This window comes from Rattus norvegicus, chromosome 20 (assembly GCF_036323735.1).
Source record: "Rattus norvegicus strain BN/NHsdMcwi chromosome 20, GRCr8, whole genome shotgun sequence".
NCBI lineage: Eukaryota > Metazoa > Chordata > Mammalia > Rodentia > Muridae > Rattus > Rattus norvegicus.
In genome coordinates, this window is record NC_086038.1 from 25,304,700 (window position 1) to 25,328,999 (window position 24,300).

The following is a 24,300-nucleotide window of genomic DNA, read 5'->3' on the forward strand; positions in this document are numbered from 1 at the left end:
CCAAAAGACATATCAGATCTGAAGTTGTCATGTGGATGGTGGGAGTCAAACCTAGGGCCTCTGTAGGAGCAACAGGTGCCAATAACTACAGAGCCATTTCTACAATTCTAGAACTGTTTTTGTTTGTTTGTTTGTTTGTTTGTTTGTTTGTTTTTTGAGGCAGGGTTTGTGTAGCCTTGGCTGTTCTAGAACTAGTCAGAGAACCTCCTGTCTCCTCCAGAGCGCTGGGCTTAAAGACCTTGTGCCATCAAGAGTGCCTAAGATTTTTAAAGTTAGTGTCATTTACTTTACACCTGGCTAGCTGATTTCTCATGGTCTATCGCTTATAAATTTCATTTCTGACACGACGTCTTATGTATTCCTGGCCCTTTTTGAATTTCTTATGTAGTTGAAGACGGCCTTCGACTTCTTACCCTCCTGCCTTCAGGGTTGTCTGGCAAGTGTGACTTTACAACTGAGCTACAGTCTCAGTCCTGGTCCTGTCATTTTAGAGATGATTAAAAAATGGGTTTAGAAGAGGTTCAATCAACTGCTCAAGTGCCAAGAGCCAGGCCCAATTTGACCAATTTGACAGAAGTTTGTTAAGAACCAACTACTCTCCCTCCTGACCTCTTGCTGCTCTACTTGATTCAAGAGATTAATTTTACAAGTGACTAAAAGCGAGGTGCTGAGGACCTAGTGGGTCCAGAGAGCAGATGGGCGGATCCTCAACTGCCAGATCTTTCCAGAGGGCACAGGCCCCGAGGGCTGGCTTTGGCATTCCATTGCACTGGATAAGAAGGTCGGGAGGAAGCGCAATCTCCTGAGGAGACCGCAGGGGTAAACTGAGAAAGAGCTGTCACAAAACAAGCGTAAGGCAGGTGGAGGAATTCTCCTCAGGAAGGCCGGCGTCGGCCCGCTTGGGCTCCTTTCTGCCTCTCCGGGCTTGGAAAAGCCCGAGGTAAAAGCCGACTTGAGGCGAAAGCAGGCAGGCAAGGTGCACGCGTGAGGCCCAGGTGGGAACTGGCGGCGCCATTCGCAAACTTGGGCCACCGCGGCGATCCCCCGCGGGCCGGAGGCGCGGAGAGGCCGCCGAGGAGAGCCCGGCCGCCTTGGGTGGGGCCGGGAAGGGCCCAGGCCGCGGGCGACGCCCGGCCACGTGACCCGGCGTGTTGTGGTCCGGCCCGCGTGGGTGGCGGGAGCGGCGCGGGGGCGGGGAGGGGCGGGTCACGTGACGGGGTTTAAATCTCCCGCAGCCGAGCCGCGGGGGCGCCAGTGCCGCGCGTCGAGCGGAGCAGAGGAGGCGAGGGCGGAGGGCCAGAGAGGCAGTTGGAAGATGGCGGACGAGGCGGCGCTCGCCCTTCAGGCCGGCGGCTCCCCTTCCGCGGCGGCCGCCATGGAGGCCGCGTCGCAGCCCGCTGACGAACCGCTCCGCAAGAGGCCGCGCCGAGACGGGCCTGGCCTCGGGCGCAGCCCGGGCGAGCCGAGCGCGGCGGCGGCGGCCGCGGCGGCTGCCGCGGGGTGTGAGGCGGCGAGCGCCGCGGCCCCGGCGGCGCTGTGGCGGGAGGCAGCAGGGGCGGCGGCGGCGAGCGCGGAGCGGGAGGCCCCGGCGACAGCCGCGGCCGGGGACGGAGACAATGGGCCCGGCTTGCGGCGGGAGCCGAGGGCCGCCGACGACTTCGACGACGACGAGGGCGAGGAGGAAGACGAGGCGGCGGCGGCTGCGGCGGCAGCAATCGGCTACCGAGGTGAGTCCGCGCGCGGGACCGCGCAGCCGCGTCCCTCCGCGTCCCCGCCTGTGACCTGGTCCCAGGCTGCCCGGGGCCCTGATAGCTGCGAGGGCTCCGCGGCGGCGGCGCAGCTCGGCCCTGGCTCGGCCGCGCGCCGCCGAGCTCGCCAGCCCTACTGCGGAGCCGCGCGCGGACTCGCCGCTCGCTTGGGCCGCCTTGCGCTGCTGCGCGCAGTCGCCGGGGCAGCAGGCTCTCGCAGTTGTCGTTAGAGTTAAGTTTTTCCCTCCCTCGTCTTCGTTTACCGAAGCGCCTTTATTAAAGTTGTGTTTTTCCTTGTTGCACACTTTGGTTTGCAACTTTGGGACTGTCCCGTGGATCGACCTGCGATTGCGTTTGTATACTGACACCTGTGTTGCTTTTTTTTTTTTTTTTTTTTTTTTGTCTGATGGACCTGTCTTTTGAAATTAGAAATTTTTTTTATAGACCAAAGCTGTTTCGTGAGGCACAGTCTTAAAAATGTAAGGAAAGAGCTATTCCTAAAACCATTACTTTACTGCGATTGCATTTATCACTTCGGTATAGAAGAGTGATAGTTGTACAGTACTTTCGTGAGCTTTTTTTTCTTCGAAAATCATGTCCTCACAACATTTTTAGATTAAGTATTTCTTACATATTTGCAATTCTGAAACAAACCTGCTTGGCTTTGCCCTATTGACTCCAAACGTTTGGGGGAGTTTGTTTGTTTTTGTTTTGCCTTTTTTATATAACATCACTTACTGTTTTCCTTGAAAAGCTTTGTCCAGAATTTATCGGAGTCTGTCAGTTGCCTCCTAAATGTTTGGACCATCTAATGGCACACTGGCCATGAATTAAAAAACAGAACAGCATGTTAGGGACTGGAATAGTAAGTAGTCCTTGTCAGCTGTTAGAGGGGAAACGAGATGCATAAAGTATGTTCCATGTTCTTTAAAGCATAAATTTGCCAACACCGGGGAGGCTGAAGCAGGAGGATTGCTACTTGAAGGGCTACAGAAAGAGCTGTAGGGCAGTGAGGACACAGCTAGAGATTGATTTTTATCTCTGACATGTAGAGGTAATTTCTATTTGATGCATTTCATGAAGTTGTGTATTTCTTTGTCCTGGTCCTGGAACCCAGAGCCTGTTTTGAAAGCATACGTCCGTTGGGCTACACAGATTTTATTTTATTTTATTTTTTTTTTTTTTAAAGATGTATTCATTTATTATATGTAAGTACACTGTAGCTGTCTTCAGACACACCAGAAGAGGGCATCAGATCTCTTTAGAGATGGTTGTGAGCCACCATGTGGTTGCTGGGAATTGAACTCAGGACCTCTGGAAGAGTAGTCGGGTGCTCTTTACCACTGAGCCATCTCTCCAGCCCCACAGATTTTATTTTTGTGTTGTGTGCCTTCGTTTTGGATTTTGAGGTAGGGTCCCCGTTTAGCCCAGGCTGGTCCTGGAACTATTTTGTAAGGTCAGGCTGGTTTACAACGTCTGTGCCTTCCAGTTGCTGGAATTACAGATGTGTGTGGGTCTATGCCTTTCTGGGTTTTGTTTTTGTCTCAAAAACTTGTGTCTCACTGTATAAGCCAAACCGGCCTCAAAGTACCTGGGATTGCAGGTATGGACAGCAAGCAGCTGGGGATTGTCTGAGCAGCAGCTTTTTGATCTCTTTGACAGACAACCTCCTGTTGGCTGATGAGATCATCACTAATGGCTTTCATTCCTGTGAAAGTGATGACGATGACAGAGCATCACACGCAAGCTCTAGTGACTGGACTCCAAGGCCACGGATAGGTATGCTTTAGGCATGTGCACCTTTGAAACAATCACCCTTCCTTCCTTCCTTCCTTCCTTCCTTCCTTACTTCCTTCCTTCCTTCCCTCCCTCTTTCCCTCCCTCCTTCCCTCCCTTCTTCCCTCCTTCCCTCCTTCCGGAGACAAGGTATTTTATTATAGCCCAGGCTAGTTCAGTTGCCCTGCTGTTTTTTTTTGCAGCAGCCTTTGGAGTGTACCAAGGCTCTTTTTCACTTTTTCTTCTCTTTCTCTCCTTTCTTGATTTCTTTGACATTTTCATGTAAAAATGGCTTTAAACTCATGGAGTCTAGGATGAAAGGATGACATTGAGCTGATATTCCTAACTTTATCAGCAGCCCAGAGTGCTGGGATTATAGGTGTGCTGTACCATGTCCCTTTGTCAGTGGCAAAGGATAGTCCTCCCGTCTTTTTTCTTGTATACTTTCATGTACCAGTCTTTGGGGTTGTTTGTTTGTGGCTGTTGTCTGCTTGCCTGTTGAGAAAGGATCACTTATAGCCTAGCCTGGCTTGAACTCATTGACATGTGTAGCCAGCACTTATTGGCCTTGAATATCTGAGCTTGTGTACAGATGCTGGGGATTACAGTTATTTGGTACCACCCCCACAGCTGCTTTTGTACCCACTTTACCATTTAGATTTAATTGCAAAGGTATTGGTAAGATTCTTTTTTTCTTGGCTTCCTGTATGCTAATCCCTGAGCTCACCAAGTCCCCCTAACCTTTAAAATACTTAAAACATCTAAGCTTAGTCAAAATACCTAGACAGTCCAGGTAGTGGTGGCATGCACCTTTTTAATCTCTGCACTCAGGAAGCAGAGGCAGGAGAATCTCTTGAATTCTAGGCCAGCCCGATCTACAGAGCAAGTTCCAGGACAGCCAGGGCTATGCAGAGAAACCCTGTCTCAAACCAAACCAACTAACCAAGCAAAAAAACCCTTATACCTAAGCACTTCCTCCCCAAACTCTGGATTAGTCAGATTAGTTAGGGATATGACAGGAAATATCTTTAAATTATATTCTTTGCATATAAATGTATCGATTGCTACCTCATTGGTTGAAAATATAGAGCACTTCCATTAGAAGGGGATGACGGGACTCTTTCTTCCCTTAATATAGGTCCATATACTTTTGTTCAGCAACACCTCATGATTGGCACCGATCCTCGAACAATTCTTAAAGATTTATTACCAGAAACAATTCCTCCACCTGAGTTGGATGATATGACACTGTGGCAGATTGTTATTAATATCCTTTCAGAACCACCAAAGCGGAAAAAAAGAAAAGATATTAATACAATTGAAGATGCTGTGAAGTTACTACAAGAGTGCAAAAAGATAATAGTTCTGACTGGAGCTGGGGTAAGTAAGACACATGAAAACAGTAAAGAGAAAAAGCTAGTATATATTTTATTCCTTTTCCAGTTAATTTTTTTGTTTGCTTTGCTTTTGATGTAGTAGTCTTTGTTCATAAAAACTGAGGACAGCAGCATTTGCTAAACTAGTTCAGTGTTTTGAAAAGTTTAACAACTTTAAATCTTTGTATATTTATAGTACAATTGGTAAGTGGAATTACGGGGTTTTTTGTTTGTTTTAAGATCATGTGTGAGAGAGAGAAGGGGGAGAAAGGAGGAGGAGAAAGAGGAGAAACACACACACACACAGAGATTAATTGATTGATTGATTTTTGCCTATATGCATACATGTGCATGGTATGCCTGGTACCCCACAGAGGCCACAAATGAGTATTGGGTTTCCAGGAATGTGGGCCACCATGTGGGTGCTGGCAAACGTGAGTTCTCTTTAAGGAGCAGCAAGTTCTCTTTCATGGCTAGGCTCTCTCTCTAGCTCCTGGACTTGTTTGGTTTTAATTTTATGTGTATGGGTGTTTTATCTGCATGTATGCTTCTCTGCCATTGTGTGAAGTGCTTAAGGAGTCCAGAAGGCATCAGATCTCCTGAAACTGTAGTGATAGATGTTTGTGAGCCTCCAAGTCCTCTGCAAGAGCATCAAGCCACCTTTTCAACCCCTAGAGCTCTTACACACTGAATCCTGGCTCCTCAAGATGACTTAGAAAAATCAGATCCTTTTGAAGTCTGTCATAGCAAGAGTCTAGTGGAGACAGTTTTCATGGAGAAAGTAGAAACTTAATATTAGGGAGTAAGTAACATTTTTACCTTTTTCTTCATTTTAACTTTGTAAGATTGTAGAGACTTGACCTTTTTCATTTGACTTGGTCTAAAACCAAGTCGTATTCTGTGTTATATAGTATGTTAGACATTGTTAGCAGCCAGAGCAGTTTGAGCAAAGTGAAAAGTATTAAATGATGATCAAGAATCTCAGTTGTGGGGCTGGAGAGATGGCTCAGCGGTTAAGAGCACCCGACTACTCTTCCAGAGGTCCTGAGTTCAATTCCCAGCAACCACATGGTGGCTCACAACCATCTCTAAAGAGATCCGATGCCCTCTTCTGGTGTGTCTGAAGACAGCTAACAGTGTACTCATATATAATAAATGAACAAAAAAAAAAAGAATCTCAGTTGTGGGAGGCAGAGGCAGGTGGGCGTGCCTGAAGCAGGTCAGTGTGCACAGCTTCTTAGCCCCAAGTAGGGTTAGTTTGGCCTACAGGTGTGATTCAGACAAGGAGACAAGGGTTGGCTTTTTTTTTTTTTAGGGAAAAATTTGTTTTATGTTTGGGTATGTGTTGTAGTTTGTGTGCTGTGGCACCTGTGGGAGTCCGTACATCCTGAGTTGGGAGTTGCTTGTTTCCTTCCTCTGTCAGTCTTGACTTCGGACTTGGTCAGAAGCACCTTAACTGACTGCTGAGCTATTCTGTATGTAGGCTTCCAGTGTTATTCTTGAAACAGGGGCTTACTCAGGTCTGGCCTGGAACTTGGCAGAGATCCTCCCAGCTATGGGATTATTCCAGGTATGTACTACCATGCCTGGCTGGCTGGCTGGCTGGCTGGCTTTCTTTCTTTTTTTCTTTCTTTCTCTATAGCCTTGGATGATTTCAAACTTTCTTCTCTTTCTGAAGAATTGGGATTAGAGTTGTATTCCAGAGACATTTTTTTCTTTTACTCCAAGTTGAATGAATCCTGTAAATCTGGAATGAAATAAAGCTTGTCAATTCCCCTACTGGGAGTGTTAAGATTTATCTGAAGAAAAAGGATTATATCTAAAAGTTTTGTAGTTTTTATTTATTTAGAGACAGTATCACACTATGTAGCTCTGGCTAGCCTAGAACTTCCTTTGTAGACCAGGCTGACCTCAAACTTGTAGAGATATAGTCCTACTCTGCCTCCCAAATGCAAAGATTAAAGGCCAGTGTCATCATACCTGTTTATTAAAATTTATTAAGATTTGTGTACCCATGTGTAGTAACACATGCTTTTAATTCCAGCACTCAGGAGGCAGAGACAGGTGAATCTGAAAGTTGAAGTCCAGCCTGGTCTACAGAGCAAGTTCCCAGACAACCAGGGCCACACAGAGAAACCTTATCTTGAAAAACCCCCAATTTCTTTTTTAGTTTGTTTGCTGGTATGTGTGTGATGTGTATATGTGTGTATGCACATGTACGCACACACATGAGGATGTCAAGAGGACAACTTGCAAGCATTCTTACGTGTGGTTCCAGGCATCAAACAGGTGGTAGCATGGTAGCCTTTAGCTACCAAGACATCTCACTGTCTCATTGTTGTAATTTATTGTTTTCGCTGCTGGAGTTGTGAACCCAGGACTTAACCATGTGTCAGGCACAGACACTGTACAACTGACTTTATCCTTAGCCCTTTTTACATTACTTAGGGTGGCTACCTGAACTTAAGTGATCATGCCTCAGCTGTCTTAGCTCTGACTATAGACTTGTGCCACTGTTCTGGGTTTTAATCATTACAATTTATAATTAAAAATACATTCCTAGTTGGATACGGTAATGCATTTCCTTTAATCCCAGCCTAGCATTTGACTCTCAGGACCTTACTGTGCTGACGAACTTCAGCATTAGGATGTAGAGACAGGCAGATCCTTGAAGCCTAATGGCTACCCAGCCTATCTCAGATAATGAGAAGCTAGGTGTCCTATGCTTGGGGAGGCAGAGGCAGGGGTAGGGGTGTGTGTGTGTGTGTACAGTGAGATCCTGTCAAAAGACAAAAAACAACCCATAAATAAGTAAATAAATGATACATTTTTGGGCTGGAACGATGGCTCAGAACTTAAGAAGTCTTACTGTTAGGCAGGGAGCCCAGGTTCAGTTCCCAGCACCAATATGGCAGTTCACAACTGCATGCATGATTGGTTTCTGACATCTGTGAATACCAGGCGCCTATGTAGAACACATACATGTAGGCTTCCCTACGTTCATATAAAATAAAAATACAGCCTAATGGCTTCTGAAAAAACCTTTGCTGTGATATGTGTTAGGCAGTTCTAAGGCCTAAACATCATACCCAGGACCCCACCCCCTTTTCTGAGAATGATTTTGCTTCTGTGATTGTCTCCAGCTAGTCTTGGAAATCAGAACCCACATAGCCCTTTAGTTTCCTTTAGTGTCTAAGACTTCAAGCATGAACCATTGTGCTCAGTCTATAATACAGTATTGAAATAAATTTCAAGACTTGAGTATTCTTGGGGTAGTAAAAGCTGGCCATCTGAGAATAGTTTGGAATGATTGGTAGAAAGTCTTACATACTTTTGATTAAAAAATGGAATTGATTTACTCCAACCAATTTTATTTAATTTGTTTAAATACTCAAAGGGTTAAGATTAGCCCATTAAAAACAGTATGTGGCAGATTTAATAATACTTAATAATTTATGTATTTTACATGTATTTGAAGTGAGGCTTGTAGTATTTCTGTTCAAACTTTGATTTTTTTTTTCATCCCTTACCACTAAGTTGTATGTACCAAAGGCACTAGCTATGAAGGCAGACAATTTTTTTTTTTAATTAACTTGAATATTTCTTATGTACATTTCGAGTGTTATTTCCTTTCCCGGTTTCCGGGCAAACATCCCCCTCCCCCCTCCCCTTCCTTATGGGTGTTCCCCTCCCCATCCTCCTCCCCATTGCCGCCCTCCCCCCAACAATCTAGTTCACTGGGGGTTCAGTCTTAGAGGACCAAGGGTTTCTCCTTCCACTGGTGATCTTACTAGGATATTCATTGCTACCTATGAGGTCAGAGTCCAGGGTCAGTCCATGTATAGTCTTTAGGTAGTGGCTTAGTCCCTGGAAGCTCTGGTTGCTTGGCATTGTTGTACCTATGGGGTCTCGAGCCCCTTCAAGCTCTTCCAGTTCTTTCTCTGATTCCTTCAACGGGGGTCCTATTCTCAGTTCAGTGGTTTGCTGCTGGCATTCGCCTCTGTGTTTGCTGTATTCTGGCTGTCTCTCTCAGGAGCGATCTACATCCGGCTCCTGTCAGCCTGCACTTCTTTGCTTCATCCATCTTGTCTAATTGGGTGGCTGTATATGTATGGGCCACATGTGGGGCAGGCTCTGAATTGGTGTTCCTTCTGTGTCTGTTTTAATCTTGAAGGCAGACAATTTAATGGGGTGAATTATGTCTTGTATATTTCAGGTTTCTGTTTCCTGTGGGATACCTGACTTCAGATCAAGAGATGGTATTTATGCTCGCCTTGCTGTGGACTTCCCGGATCTCCCAGATCCTCAAGCCATGTTCGATATTGAGTATTTTAGAAAAGACCCAAGACCATTCTTCAAGTTTGCAAAGGTGTCACAAGTTTTTGTCTTTATGAAAAGGAGTTCTCATGTGTAGGCTTCTTAAGTTTACATCATTGCCCAGTGACTGGGAGGCTACCAGTGTGCTATGGTAGCCAGAACTTAGGTTGTTTTAGGACTGATTTTTAAATAATGTACTTTTGGTCTTTTGCCTGTGTATCTCGCCCTCTCCTTTGGAAGTTTGTAGATCAGATAAAAAAATGACCTGTTTTTACTTTTAATCTTTTTCTGGGTCATAAAGGTTATAGGACCTACTGTGGTATGTTTTGTAGTGGACAAGTTTTAACATACGCATCTGTTTGAAAATGACTTTTAACAACTGAAGGTTGAGATGACATGTTTGGTAACCATTACAGAGTCTCTAGTGTTTGTAGTTCATAAGTCAGTCACCATAGCTGCATGTGGCTATCGAATACTTGACGTGGAATGACACAAGTGGAGGGCATACTTACTGAATTTTAAAGACTTTGCTAAAGGAAAGTGAAATATGCTAATTGTACCTATTAAATACTAACAAGCCAACAAATATTATGTTTGATGATATGTTCAGGAGCCAGGTGTAGCAATGCATTCCTGCAGTTCCAGGGTTCAGGGGCAGACAGGAGACTTCATGGTCAGCCAGGGATAGACTCCTTCAACAACAAAGCAGTAAGAATTTTTTATTAGGCATTTGAAAATTTCACTTTGATGTGAACTAAAAAATTTGAACGCTTGGCTCCTGTGTCTGCTTGTGCAGTTCTGCTATAGAATATAAAGTTTATATAAACTGTCCCAAGATTTTAGTCACTAGAAATTTTGCAAGATTTTTTTCTGCAGTTTAATCTTAAATTGTTTAGTTTTGAGACAGTCCGATGTAGGCCAGGCTGGTCTTGGATTTCGTTTAGCCATGGGTGGCCTTTGAACCTCTTGAGCCTCCAGCTCCCATCTGGTGGGATTATTGGTTGGCAGGAGCTACTGCTGTGGCTGGCTATAGTTCATTGTTATGGAACTTGGACATAAATTTAGAGGCTCTTCTGGTCTAGAGAAATGTTTTCGAGAAGTCTTTAAGCTTCATCTCTGGCACAGTGGAGTGGTGAGTGGTGGTGTACATGCCAGAGTGCCCCTGTGGATGTGACAGCACTACTTTCGGGGGTTGGGCTCCCCTACCTACATCATATGAGAGTTCCTGGAATAGAACTCAGGTCAGCAGATTTGGAAACAAACTTGTACTCACCAATCAATCTCACACTTTGTAAACCCTAAGGTGGAATAGAAAGGCTGTCTTCATAGAGTACAGTCACAGGATTGTAAGGGAAGGCTCTTAACTCTTGCCTCAGCATCCTGGGTTCTGGGGTTAGAGGGATGGCCATACTTTGCAGCTAAGGTGTACTATTGGAAGCTGTGATGCTATACTGTTTCAAAGAACACCAGTTGACTTTTTAATGGATGCAGGCAGGACCCTGGTGTTTTATGGCGTCTGTTGTGAAGTGGACAGGGATGTACCAAGGCTAGCAGGTAACTAAAAGTTACCTTCATCTTCTACAGGCATAGCTACTTAGTAACTGTATGTTAGTATCCCTACAATTTTTCTTGTAAATTCTGTTAAGAGTTGGGGAACTGCATTGTCAGAACTAGTCAATTTTTTTTCACTATTTTACCAGGATTATCAAGTGTAGATACATACCTAAAATTGAAAGTTCCATATATTTTTTTAAATTACATTTACTTATTTACAATGTGTAGGTGTATGGGCAAGCATTATTTTGTTCCTCTTTAGGGGACTATAAGGACTAGAATTCCAGTAAGCCTAGCTCTCCAATAATGTGTAATAAGCCAGTTTTTATGTCCCTACCAGGGTTCAGGAGGTGGAGGCAGGAGGATCTCAAGAGTTAAGGCCAGTCTCTGTTAAACACTTGAGTTCCAGGCCCTCCTGGGTTAGAGAGAAATAGTACATAGTGATAGAGCATTTTTTAGCACAAGGCCCCAGATTTTGCTTCCCACAAAGGACACACGTGCTAACGTGCTAAAGTACATTTTTCTTATATTTTAATTGGGTTTTTAGGGCAGGCTAGAGGCATAGAAAATAAGCCTTTGATAAATAAAAAGGTAAATGGATAAGCAAAGTGGCCTTAGTTTATGGATGATACTCTATTTGTAGACCCTAAAAGCTTCACCAGAGAACTCCCCCTTTCTATCTGTCACTTAACAAACATGGCTGGGAAGAAAGTCTGGAAAGTCTTCGTAGCCGTCTTAGACAGCAGAGGCTGGAGAGATGAGCCAGTGGCTATGAGTACATACTGCATACACACCGCAGAGGTCAGCTTCCAGCATCTGTGTCCGAGGCTCTACACCTGCTCGTCATCACCAGTCACAGGACAGTCACATGCTGCTTGCTGGCCTTCAGGCCTCCACTTCTATGGCACCTGCATTCTGGACACCCCCCCCCCCCACACACACACACACATAATTAAAAGCTTTAAAATGGGGGCAGTTAAGAACACTTGTTCTTGCACAGGTGATCTGGTTGGTTCCTACCACCTATATGGTAGCTCACAACCATCCATTACTCCTCTTCATTTCTCTTTTCTGGCATCCTTGGGCACCAAGCAAGCATGTGGTACATATATATTACCTTCAGGCAAAACACTCATGCATATAAAATTTCTTCTTAATATAAAAAACCAAGGGTTAGGGATGGTAGGTAGCACAGGTCTTTAATCTCAGTCCTTTGGAGTTAGAAGCAAATGGATCTGTGTCCTGGACCAGCTAGAGCTACATAGTAAGACCCTGTCTCTAATTCAGTTTTATAATTGAACTATGTATAATATAACATATGTATAATGCTCTACATCGTCATGTGTGTGGGTTTTGCACGTACATGTTCAAGTTCCGTAGGAATTAGTTCATAGCCTCCCTAATTGAAATTCTTTTATTTGGTTAGTCAAGTTGACATACTATCAAATTTTGCTTATTTTCTGATATGTGATGAAATATATAATTCCACACGAGTGATGACCTAGGAATTACTTTAAGTAGACAGTAAGTGCATATTTTTATGGCACACATGTCGTATATACATTACAGAATGGCTGTATTGTTAGTAACATCCATTATTTCACATACATATTTCTACTCTTACATTAAGACATTGTAGATATACAATATTAATTGTAATCACTGTTATACAATAGATCGTCTAAACATCGTTCTCCCTCAGATTATATGTGTCTGCTCACTAGCTTCTCCCCAATCTTATTCTACCCCATTATATGAGAATTAATTGTTAATAACTGAGAGCTGTCACATGAACACTATTAAATTCTACTGTGTCATTTCTAAGACAGCCACGTCTACTTACAGATCATCTCTGACTTCTTTTTCTATATGAGACCATATAGATATAGCCCACAAATCCTAAAATATTCACTGTTATGACCCTGTACAGAAAGTGTGTTCTGTTAAAATTAACTGTCCTTCAAGATGTAGCTGTCAAAAAGTTGAGTGGAGTTTAATGGTTGAAATAAGTGTGAGGAGGGGTCTTACTGGAATTTCTGTTTGACATCTTCCCTTTATGGGCATGTGTGTGGTATGTGCAGGTGTAGGTGTACATGCCACAGGTGCTGGCTAGAAGTAGACTTGGGTATTTATCATTGTTCTCTCCACTCTGTGGAGGCAGAGTATCCTACTACTAGACTGTCCAGCTGGAGTCCTGTTTCTGCCTCCTGCACGAAGGAGTTACAGCACTGGGCCTCAGTTTACAGTGGGAAGTCTTCCCTCTGAGCTGGTCTCTCCAGCCCTTCACTTTTTTTCTGTGTTGCTAGGAATTAATTGATCTCTGCATCCTCCCATGCCTCTAGCCTTTTAAGTCTTCATAGAATGGAAAATTAGGTCACTACACCAAACTCAACTGGTTTCCTATGGTCTACAACTCTAAGATTAGGTGAATTTTTTTTTTTACTTTTTCAGCCTCTCTGCCTCTACCTCCGAGGGCTGGGATTAAAGGTGTGTGCCACCAACACCACACAGGGGATTTTTTTTTTTTTTTTTTAAAGAAATTTAAACTTTTGATCTAAACTTTTTGAACAGAATAGCCCAACATGGTTGGTTTCTTAAAATCCTTTAGGATATTTAGACTTGACCTATCTTTTTGATTTGGAATAACTAACCATACCTTATAAACTCTAAGCTATTTGATTTATAGAAGACTTTTTAGACTCAGTTTATATAAGGCAAGGTTTTCATTAAAAGTTTTTAGAGGGGCTGGAGAGATGGCTCAGTGGTTAAGAGCACCAACTGCTCTTCCGGAGGTCCTGAGTTCAAATCCCAGCAACCACATGGTGGCTCACAACCATCCATAATGAGATCTGATGCCCTCTTCTTTGTGTCTGAAGACAGCTTCGGTGTACTTATATATAATTAATAAATCTTTAAAAAAAGTTTTTAGAATTTTTAGACTTTATAGAATATTTTTAGCTATTTCTTAGTGGGATTACAGGCATGTGCTACTCAGTCCAGCCTCCTGAATGTTTTCTGTCTGCATTAAATGGAGAGCACAAATCAGACAGAAACCATCATATGTGCACTAACTTCAGTTTTTGCTTAATACAACCAGAAAGATTACATACACCCTTGTGACTAGCTTGCTTTGTTCATGTGTGTCATGGACTATTTTTTAGTTCAGTGCATGAGAGCCCCCTCATTCTCTCAGTGGCTGAATATCCCACTGTATGGATGTACTTACTATACAACTAGTTTCCATACTGATGCACACTCATTTGTGTTTAGCTTTTGCTAACATTATGATGGGTTAAAGCCTTAATGTAAGGAAACAGATAGTGAAAGCTACTTTTAAGAAAAAAGAAACTTCCTTGTCACAGTCCTTTAACTAAATGAAATTGAATAAAAACTCTATTAAAAGTTAGGAGGAAGAGAAGCTGGAGAGGAGAGATGGCTCAGCAGTCAAGAGCACTGGCAGCTCTTCCAAAGGACCTGGGTTCAGTTGCTAGCATCCACATGGCAGCTCACAACTGTTTATATAACTCCAGTTCCAGGGGACCTGACACCCTCACACAGACATACATGCAGGCAAAATATCAATGCACATATACATAAATAAATAATAAATAAATGTATATATTTAAAAAGTTGGGAGGACCAAAATTGATACTTTTTCTCTGATCTTTTTGCCATGTGTATATCTGAATTCTTTGTTTTTAAAGAAGAAACAGCATTGAAGCATTATTTGGGGGGAAAAACACACACACAAAATCCAGCAACTCAGCATTCATGAGCAGCTCTGTTCTATACCAGTATGTGCCTGTGCAGTGGAAGGAAAGCAATTTTGGTAAGGAATTAAAACTTCAGCTTTAAACTCCCAGCAGGTTGATATTTATCAATGATGACTCAAAAAGAAAGTTTTAAATAATATATTGACAGCCATTTTTTTTTAGTTGTGAAGTCACCATACCTTTAATATCTGTAATTTCAGTGTAAAGTTTCCCCCTTTTTCCTTAAAGAAAAACAATCTGAATTTGCAGCCAACAAAATTTAGATGTACCTAAGGTATGTATTTCTTCTGACTAACATTATTAAGTCATCCACTATGATGTGTTTATGGGTCACCTAATCTTGTACTTTAAGAGGCCAAGTTCAGTAACTGCTGAGTTTTCATACAGTAACAATCTTTTTCTAGGGACCATCCATTTAGATGTGTTAAAATGTTCATGTATTTTGGTTATTACAGTACGTACATGGGGGCTATTGTTAGTACCTAGGGATAACTGATATGCATCTTTCATTAATGTAAACTTTTTTCTGCCTTTTGCATTATATAGGAAATATATCCCGGACAGTTCCAGCCATCTCTGTGTCACAAATTCATAGCTTTGTCAGATAAGGAAGGAAAACTACTTCGAAATTATACTCAAAATATAGATACCTTGGAGCAGGTTGCAGGAATCCAAAGGATCATTCAGTGTCATGGTTAGTAAAAGTCACAGTGGCTTTCTGTAGGGTGCTTATTGTAATAGAATATTCATGCTTGGAAAGAAGCTATCTAGTAACGAGATTAAGCATTAATTGTTTAATCTTGAATGTACAAAAATAGAGGAGGATAAAAAAATAAAGGCCTCAGATGTGGTGGGTATATATTTTGATAACAAGTTTTAGGCTAGCCTTGACTACAAGACACAAGCAAGCTAAGGTAACTCAATTGGAATCTTCTAGCTGCAGCTTTAAGCACTTGCAGAGTTGTGTTATTACAAATAGTTTTGGAGGATGAGGACTACATGTACATATATTAGTATGTAACTGTATCCATGTATTATATTCCTTACAAGACTTTGCAGGAGAATCCAGGTTAAAGTTGTCATGGTGAGGCTGGAGAGACGGCTCAGCAGTTAGGAGCATTAAGAGCACTGACTGCTCTCCCAGGCATCCTGTGTTCAATCCCCAGTTACCCACAGGATGGTTCACAACTATCTATATATGAGCTGATTCCCTCTTCTGACATGTAGCTGTGCGTGCAGATACAGCAGTCGTTATACATAAAATTTTAGTAAGTCTTCATGGAGTAAGCCACAAAGTCTTTCAATAAAAGTTATATATTGGTTGTTTTAGGTTCCTTTGCAACAGCATCTTGCCTGATTTGTAAATACAAAGTTGATTGTGAAGCTGTTCGTGGAGATATTTTTAATCAGGTAATTTAATTCATCTCACTTCATTCACTTTTGGTTGTATCCTCATCTTTTCCTCTCTTGTGAGAAGTACGTGCTGTACGGAGTGTGTTAGAAATTCTGGTGTAAATAGGCCATCTTTCTCTACCTTAAGTAGAAGATCCCTTTGCACGGAGGATGTTAGAGCACACCACTTGAAAGCTGAGGGCAGGGGATTGATTGAGAGAGCAGGCTAACCTGAGCTGGATAGAGTAGAAGTTTTTATGTTGCTCCATTGGTAGAATGGCTGCTTAGCATTTGTAGTCCTGGGATTGCTCTCTAGTACCAATAAATCTGGTGTGTGGGCACATGCCTGAAATCCTAACATTTAGGTAATTGGGAGTTGAAGGTCATGGTCACCTACAAACAAGTTTGAGGCCAGCCCTCATTACATGAGACCCTTTCTCAACCAACCAACCTAAAATCCTCCATAATACACTTAACTACCTCCTTATAATCTAGGCCCAAAACTGGAGGCTTGGTTATAAGTTGCAGGGAATACCTCTGCATTAGTCATTTAAAACACTTTAGGGCTAGAGAGATGGCTCAGTGGTTAAGAGCACTGACTGCTCTTCCAGAGGTCCTGAGCTCCAATCCCAGCAACCACATGGTGGCTCACAACCATCTCTAATGAGATCTGATGCCCTCTTCTGGTGTGTCTGAAGACAGCTACAGTATACTTAGAAATAATAAATCTTAAAAAAAATTCAAAATGATAGTGAAGTATTTATTAAAGGAATATATAGCAACACATCCAGAAATATGTCCTGTGTGTTTAACTAAAATCATGTCTAATCCAGAAAAAAAAAGTATATTCCAATGGAGTCATTTTTACAAACATTTTGAAAAGGTCTTATGTGCATGCTTTTCTATGCTCTTTGCATATTTATAGTGTTTTGTGTGTGCAGTGGGGAAATAGCATGTATTTATAGTGTTTTTTGTGTGCACAGTGGGGAAATAGCACGTGTGGAGACGGGAGACAGAGGGTGAGAGATCAGGCTGTGGTGGTCAGAGGATCAACCTGGGAGTCAGTTCTCAATTTCTACCTGGGAGTTAAATTTGGTTGTCAGTTTGGTGGAAAGTGTCCTTACCTGGTGGACTCATCACCCCAGCCCCACCCTGGCTCCACAGCAGCATACTATCAAATTTATGACTGCACAGCTTTTGTTTCTGGGAATTTTGCCAACTGCTAACCTGGGCTACTACTTCGCTCTCAATGTTTTGTGCAGGTAGTTCCTCGGTGTCCTAGGTGCCCAGCTGATGAGCCACTTGCCATCATGAAGCCAGAGATTGTCTTCTTTGGTGAAAACTTACCAGAACAGTTTCATAGAGCCATGAAGTATGACAAAGATGAAGTTGACCTCCTCATTGTTATTGGGTCTTCTCTGAAAGTAAGACCAGTAGCACTAATTCCAAGTAAGTTGGTTTAGGGGACAGTTCTGCGTGCTGAGTTGTGGATCTGTGTAAGATGTGACTGTTTTTATTTAGAGAATAGTTGGAAGGTCTAACCTGTACTTTTTAGGTGATCTTCATAAAGTGACATTTTGATATGGGAATGGGGCTACGAAGACAGAACTAACATCAAATTTTAATTGTTCATATAAAATCAAAGCAAAACTATGTGACTCATGCTTTTTAGTAGTATGTATATTAAAGTCAGCTTCAATTAATTCCATGTTTATTTTTATGTTTGGGTGTTTTGTCTGCATGTGTGCCTACTTTGGCCAGACAAGAATGTTAAGAGTGTACCCTTCCACCCAAAGTGGTTCTCAACCTTCCTAATGATTCAGTCCTTTAGTACAATTCATGTTATAACCTCTAGTGATAAAATTAGTTTTGTTACTTAATAACTGTAATTTTGCTAGTTATAAATCACAATGTAAATGTTTTTTTCTGATGGTCTTCGGCAACCCCTGTGAAAGGCTTATTTAACCCCCAAAGGAGTTTTAACCCACAGTTTGTGACCCACCGCTCTAGAATATGTATAGTATCTCCCCACTGTGCACACAAAAACACTATAAATACATGCTATTTCCCCACTGCACACACAAAACACTATAAATATGCAAAGAGCATATTCATCAGTCCATCTCTGGGACACACCATCTACACACACAGTTCTCATCACACAGTCAAGAGCACCATTCTTGAGAGGATCCAGGATGAGTTCCTCACATCCAAATAAGTTTGTCTCCAGTTTATAGGGGATCTGTTGCTCCATTTGGCCAAGTACTCGAATTGTACATGCACATGTATGGAGTATAGAGACACATAGTGCACCTTCCCCTATACACACATAGACACACTTTTTTTTTTGGTTCTTTTTTTTTTCAGGAGCTGGGGACCGAACCCAGGGCCTTGCGCTTCCTAGGCAAGCGCTCTACCACTGAGCTAAATCCCCAACCCCGACACACTCTACTTCTTGAGACAAGATCTCACTACACTTGGCACTGGGACATCTATGTAGACTAGGTTAGCCCTAGAGAATAGAGAATGCCTGTTCAGTCTCTCCTGAGTGATGGGATCAAAGGCATGTGCTACTGCTCCCAGCTAATCTTCGGTAGCCAGGAGTGGTGGTATATACCTGTCTGTAAACCATGTGGTATAGGGTAAAGGCAGGAGAGTCAGGAGTTCAAACAATAGCTTCTACTTAGCAAATTTTGGGGCCAGCCTGGGATATATATTAAAAAAAAGTTTATTCCTTAACAGTTGTAGCTCCACAAGGGTATTTGCTTATGTCCAGGAACATAGCCTATTGGCTAACATAATCCCAAAAGGTGATTTTTCCTTTTTTTTAATTGAAACTACCCCTCCATGTCCAAGTTTCTGTCATTCTTGATGTCTTGAAATGCATAAGGGTCCACCTGCCTTCTTTACGAAGTGTTAAAGCCGTGAGCCTCCAGGACTACTAGCTAGACTTTATTTTTTTAAGCTAATTCAGAGGATCTTGTTGATTAAAAATTTAAGCTCTCTGAACTTGAACATCTGTCTAATGAGCCTGAGACAGGATTGCCATAAAGTTTAAGGCCACAGAATAGCACAGCCTCAGTGGGAGAAAAGTACATGGTTATTGAGAGGAAATTGCTTCTGAAAATGTAAAATGCATCCCTGTTGACCCTTTTGTTGTTGTTGAGACAAGGTCTCATTGGGATTCCAGTGTTGGGATAAGGGAGTTGTCATTACATTTCTCTCCATTTTCTAACTTACCTTTTTACCTTTTTTTTTTAGGTTCTATACCCCATGAAGTGCCTCAAATATTAATAAATAGGGAACCTCTGCCTCATCTACATTTTGATGTAGAGCTTCTTGGAGACTGCGATGTCATAATTAATGAGTTGTGTCATAGGTTAGGTGGCGAGTATGCCAAACTTTGTTGTAACCCTGTAAAGCTTTCAGAAATTACTGAAAAACCTCCACGAACACAAAAGGAATTGGTTCATTTATCAGAGTTGCCACCAACACCTCTTCATATTTCAGAAGACTCAAGTTCACCTGAAAGAACTGTACCACAAGACTCTTCTGTGATTGCTACACTTGTAGACCAAACAATAAAGAACAAAGTTGACGATTTAGAAGTATCTGAACCAAAAAGTTGTGTGGAAGAAAAATCACAGGAAGTACAGACTTATAGGAATGTTGAGAGCATTAATGTGGAAAACCCAGATTTCAAGGCTGTTGGTTCCAGTACTGGAGACAAAAATGAAAGAACTTCTGTTGCAGAAACAGTGAGAAAATGCTGGCCTAATAGACTTGCAAAGGAGCAGATTAGTAAGCGTCTTGACGGTATGGAATGCTTTTTGTTGAACCACTTTCAAAGTACTGTGATCAGAGAAAGGAAAGATAACTGCTTTGACATTAGTTGATCAAGGTAGTGCTGGTATTATTTGTTTGTGTGTATTAAGCTGGAGTAAGTTTAGGTGATGTGTTTGTTTTTGTGTGATTAAACCTAGGGCTTCAAGCAGCTAGGCAGCTTGATCTGTCAACTGAGAGCCCCAAGAGTGGGTTTTAAAGTATATTGCTGTGCTGTTTTAAGTGGCAGAAATGATTTATTTAAAAAGGTGGCTCACCAGGTAAATGTACTCTTGAGTCTTGAGTGCTTACTGTGGGTCATTTTATGATCTTACAAGGCAGGAGCCATGTTCTAGGTGGCAAAACTCAGGGTTTAAAAGATCTTATCACATATATATGTATGTGTGTCTCATTGATATGACCCCTGGAAGGTAATTGGGTTATACCTTCCTCTAGAGACTCAACCCTCTGGGCTGCCTTGTTTAAGATCTGAAAACAGGATTCCTATCTATCTACTGGACATCTATTTTGTCCTATTAACATAAGCAAGATACTTGACATTTTGAAGAATCATATGTTAAGCATAAAGTATGGCCCCATAAGAGTCTTAAAGGCCTCATTTGGACAGCAAGCTGGCCTTTAAATGTGTGTACTTTGATCCTTGGTAAGCATCTTAACCATAACAATTGGGACAACAACAGAGCACTATAATATAAAATCTATATACCCTTTATATGCACAAATACCCAACAGACTTCTTAAGGGCAAGGGTCTCATTATATAGCCCTGAGAGGTCTGCTTTTGTACCTGAGTGCTGGGATTCATAACATCTGTAGTTTCTTTGACAGTTACCTGGCACTCATCTGTCTGTCTTGAGTGCTAGGATTGTAGCCATGAGCTATCACAGCCTAGCCAAGAAATCTCCCCAGACTATAACTATGTACCACCATACCTGGTTTATATAAAGCTATGTAGGATTTCAGGGCCAGCACTCTGTCGGTGAACAAATTTTAGTTGAGTAGAATATTTGGCCTTTAACCATACGTACAACACAGCATACTAAATTCTGGAGACACAATCTATTTTTGTCTGAGATTTTTTTTTTTTAAATACTAAAATGCTAAAGCTGAATAAATACTTGGTTTCCGACAAAACACCACTCCACAAAATTTTAAGATTTATTTATGTATATGAGTGCCTATCCCATAGGAAAGGACATCAGGTTTTATTTTTTGTGAGCCATCTCTCTGGCCTAGAACCCTGTTAAATAATTTATGCTAGAAATGGTGGCAAAGAAGCGAGTTAGGCAACAAACACACACTGGCCCCTTCCCCCAACATAGGCATAATCTGGACACACCAACTAAAGGCTTTATGCTCTGGGAGCTGCACTTGGCCTGGAAGCCATGGGCTGGGAACAAGTTTTGGAAGAATGTTTCTAGTTATCTTGGATAAGTTACTTAGTCTGTTCTTTCTAAAACAATGCAAATGGTAGACTTGAAGAATTAAAATGAGTTCAAGGCAAAGCTGTCTCAAGAGTAGCAAGTCAACAAGTTTAGGTATACCTAAGGGACACTTAGACTTCCAAGTGACATTTATTATTTCTGTATTTCAGGTAATCAATACTTGTTTGTACCACCAAATCGTTACATATTTCATGGTGCTGAGGTATACTCAGACTCTGAAGATGACGCCTTATCCTCTAGTTCCTGTGGCAGTAACAGTGACAGTGGCACATGCCAGAGTCCAAGTTTAGAAGAACCCTTGGAAGATGAAAGTGAAATTGAAGAGTTCTACAATGGCTTGGAAGATGATGCTGACAGACCGGAGTGTGCTGGAGGATCTGGAGCTGACGGAGGGGATCAAGAGGCAGTTAATGAAGCTATAGCCATGAAACAGGAATTAACAGATGTAAACTGTACACCAGACAAATCAGAGCACTATTGAAGCTGTCCAGGTACAGGAATTGCTCCACCAGCATTGGGAACTTTAGCATGTCAAAAATGAATGTTTACTGTGAACTTGAACAAGGAGATCAGAAAGATGTATTATTTATAGACTGGAAAATAGATTGTCTTCTTGGATAATTTTTAAAGTTCCATCATTTCTGTACTTTAATCAGCTGTTGGCTGACTTCATCTTCCTTTCAAGGTTCATTTGTATGATACATTCGTATGTATATAATTTCTTCGTTTTTGCCTAATTGAGTTTCAACATTTTAAAGTTTTCAAAAGCCATTGGAATGTTAATGTAAAGGGAACAGCTTATCTAGACCAAAGAATGGTATTTCACACTTTTGTTTGTAACATTGAATAGTTTGAAACCCTCAATTTCTGTTCTGCTGAACTTTTATTTTTAGCACAGTTAACTTTTTAAACACTGGCATTTTCCAAAATTTATGGCAGCTAACTTTTTAAAATCACAAATGACTTGTAATGTGAGAAGGAAGTCAGCATCGCATTGGGAGCTCAGAGTTTGAGCATATTTATTGCATGGTTTTTTGTACTTGCTGCAGACGTGGTAATGTCCAAACAGGCCCCTGAGACTAATCTGATAAATGATTTGGAAATGTTTCAGTTCTTCTAGAAACTATTGTGCCTGTCTATATAGGTCCCCTTAGTTTGAATATTTGCCATTGTTTAATTAAATACCTATCACTGTGGTAGAGCCTCCATAGATCTTCACCACAAATACTGCCAAGATGTGAATTTGAATATGCAAAGCCTTTCTGACCCTAATGATGGTACTTCTACTGGGGAGAGTGTAATATTTTGGACTGCTGTTTTTCCATTAACAAGGAAGCAAAGGTCTCTTAATTAAAGTTCCAAAGTAATAAGATTAATTGTAACTCAACCAGAAAGTACATTGTCTCCTGTTGAGGATTTGGTGTAATGTATCCCAAGGGATGTGTATTATGGAGATGAATACAAATCCAATAGTCAATGAAACTAGTTCCTATTTATTTAAAAGCTTAGCTTGCCTTAAAACTAGGGATCAATTTTCTGAACTGCAGAAACTTTTAGCCTTTCAAACAGTTCACACCTCAGAAGGTCAGTATTTTACAGACTTCTTTGGAACATTGCCCCCAAATTTAAATATTCACGTTGGTTTAGTATTTATTACAAAAAAATGATTTGAAATATAGCTGTTCTTTATGCATAAAATACCCAGCTAGGACCGTTACTGCCAGAGGATAAAGTATTAAGTAGCTCATTTCCCTACCTAAAATATTCTCAATCTGAATTTATTTGGCTACACTAAAGAATGCAGTATATTTAGTTTTCCATTTGCATGATGTGTTTGTGCTATAGACAATATTTTAAATTGAAAAATTTGTTTTAAATTATTTTTACAGTGAAGACTGTTTTCAGCTCTTTTTATATTGTACATAGACTTTTATGTAATCTGGCATATGTTTTGTAGACCGTTTAATGACTGGATTATCTTCCTCCAACTTTTGAAATACAAAAACAGTGTTTTATACTTGTATCTTGTTTTAAAGTCTTATATTAAAATTGTCATTTGACTTTTTCCCCGTTAACTTCCATTGTTCATAGCATACCACCCCAGTAAGGTATCACTAAATGCCTCAGGAAAGTACTTAAGTTTACCACAAGGTAAAGCTGTTACCTGTGTTAACCTGAGTTTTCCAATGTTAGACCAAATGAATCCAAAGCTGGTCATGTAAAAGACGACCTGGCAGAAAGGTATACGTATACCTGAGTGGAGAAGTGGTTGTATGGATTGGTCTGTGGTTCCCACTCCTGCCACAGTGGATGTCGAGATGACATCTTGTAAATACTCTTAATGCCTTCTACACAGGAACTTCAATAGTACTTTCATCAGTAACTGTGAAGGAAGCTATTTATCCTTATAAAATCTCCTTTTTACAGAAAGATCACTTTGAAGGAAAAAGGTATGTGTCCCAACCTCTCAATAGCCCAAACAGCCTCACCTCAACAATTCAGAATAAATAGTTGGCTGCAAAAATGAGATGGATCCACAGATTTACAGCGGTTGATTGCATAGTATTAGGAAGTTGAAATGTTAAGCTTTTTATGGCGTTTTTGCTTGTAGTATAGTTAGCAGAATCAACTCACTTTCACATGAGACAGCACCATAAGATCTGTACCGTACTGCCAGCATCAGTAGTTTTGAAGCTGTAACATGTGTTTCCCACTTGTTCTGTTTCTGGCAACCACTAGCCAACATATCTCAGGACTCAGAGAAAAAGGTTAAGTCTTAGGTCTTCATGGACATTTATTGTAGCAAAAAGATTGTTTCTACCATGCTTTTATAGTAGAATCTGCAAGTCAGACTGAATCATAATTTATAACCCTTAAAACTCAGTTCAATAGAAACTACTGGTATCTGAATGTCACTATTTTATTACAAAATCTTTATTTACAAAATGGAAAAATAATCAAATGACTATTGGCAGGCCCATAGTTTGTTTTTGTTTTTTGTTTTTTTTAGCCCAGTGATTGAAGCAACATTTCCATGCACCCACACATCAGGTCATTTCTGAAATATGCAAACTCTT

General features: G+C 41.4%; 1 protein-coding gene across 3 annotated transcripts; it reads left to right on the forward strand.

The window, feature by feature from the left end:
- Positions 1 to 1,253: 1,253 nt before the first annotated feature.
- Sirt1 (sirtuin 1) lies at positions 1,254 to 23,301 on the forward strand. Of its 3 annotated transcripts, NM_001414959.1 has the most exons (9): positions 1,254 to 1,727; positions 3,411 to 3,527; positions 4,663 to 4,904; positions 9,117 to 9,269; positions 15,091 to 15,238; positions 15,875 to 15,954; positions 17,199 to 17,385; positions 19,198 to 19,752; positions 21,373 to 23,301. In NM_001414959.1, the coding sequence occupies exons 1-9, from the start codon at positions 1,316 to 1,318 to the stop codon at positions 21,702 to 21,704; spliced, it is 2,226 nt and encodes a 741-aa protein (NP_001401888.1). In that variant the 5' UTR covers positions 1,254 to 1,315; the 3' UTR covers positions 21,705 to 23,301. The 3 variants fall into 3 exon arrangements, with proteins under 3 accessions (NP_001401888.1, NP_001359019.1, XP_063135239.1); NM_001372090.1 differs by lacking the exons at positions 1,254 to 1,727; positions 3,411 to 3,527; positions 4,663 to 4,904 and adding an exon at positions 14,476 to 14,600 and having other exon boundaries at positions 21,373 to 23,288; XM_063279169.1 differs by lacking the exons at positions 1,254 to 1,727; positions 3,411 to 3,527; positions 4,663 to 4,904 and adding an exon at positions 14,479 to 14,600 and having other exon boundaries at positions 9,141 to 9,269; positions 21,373 to 23,288.
- Positions 23,302 to 24,300: the final 999 nt, after the last annotated feature.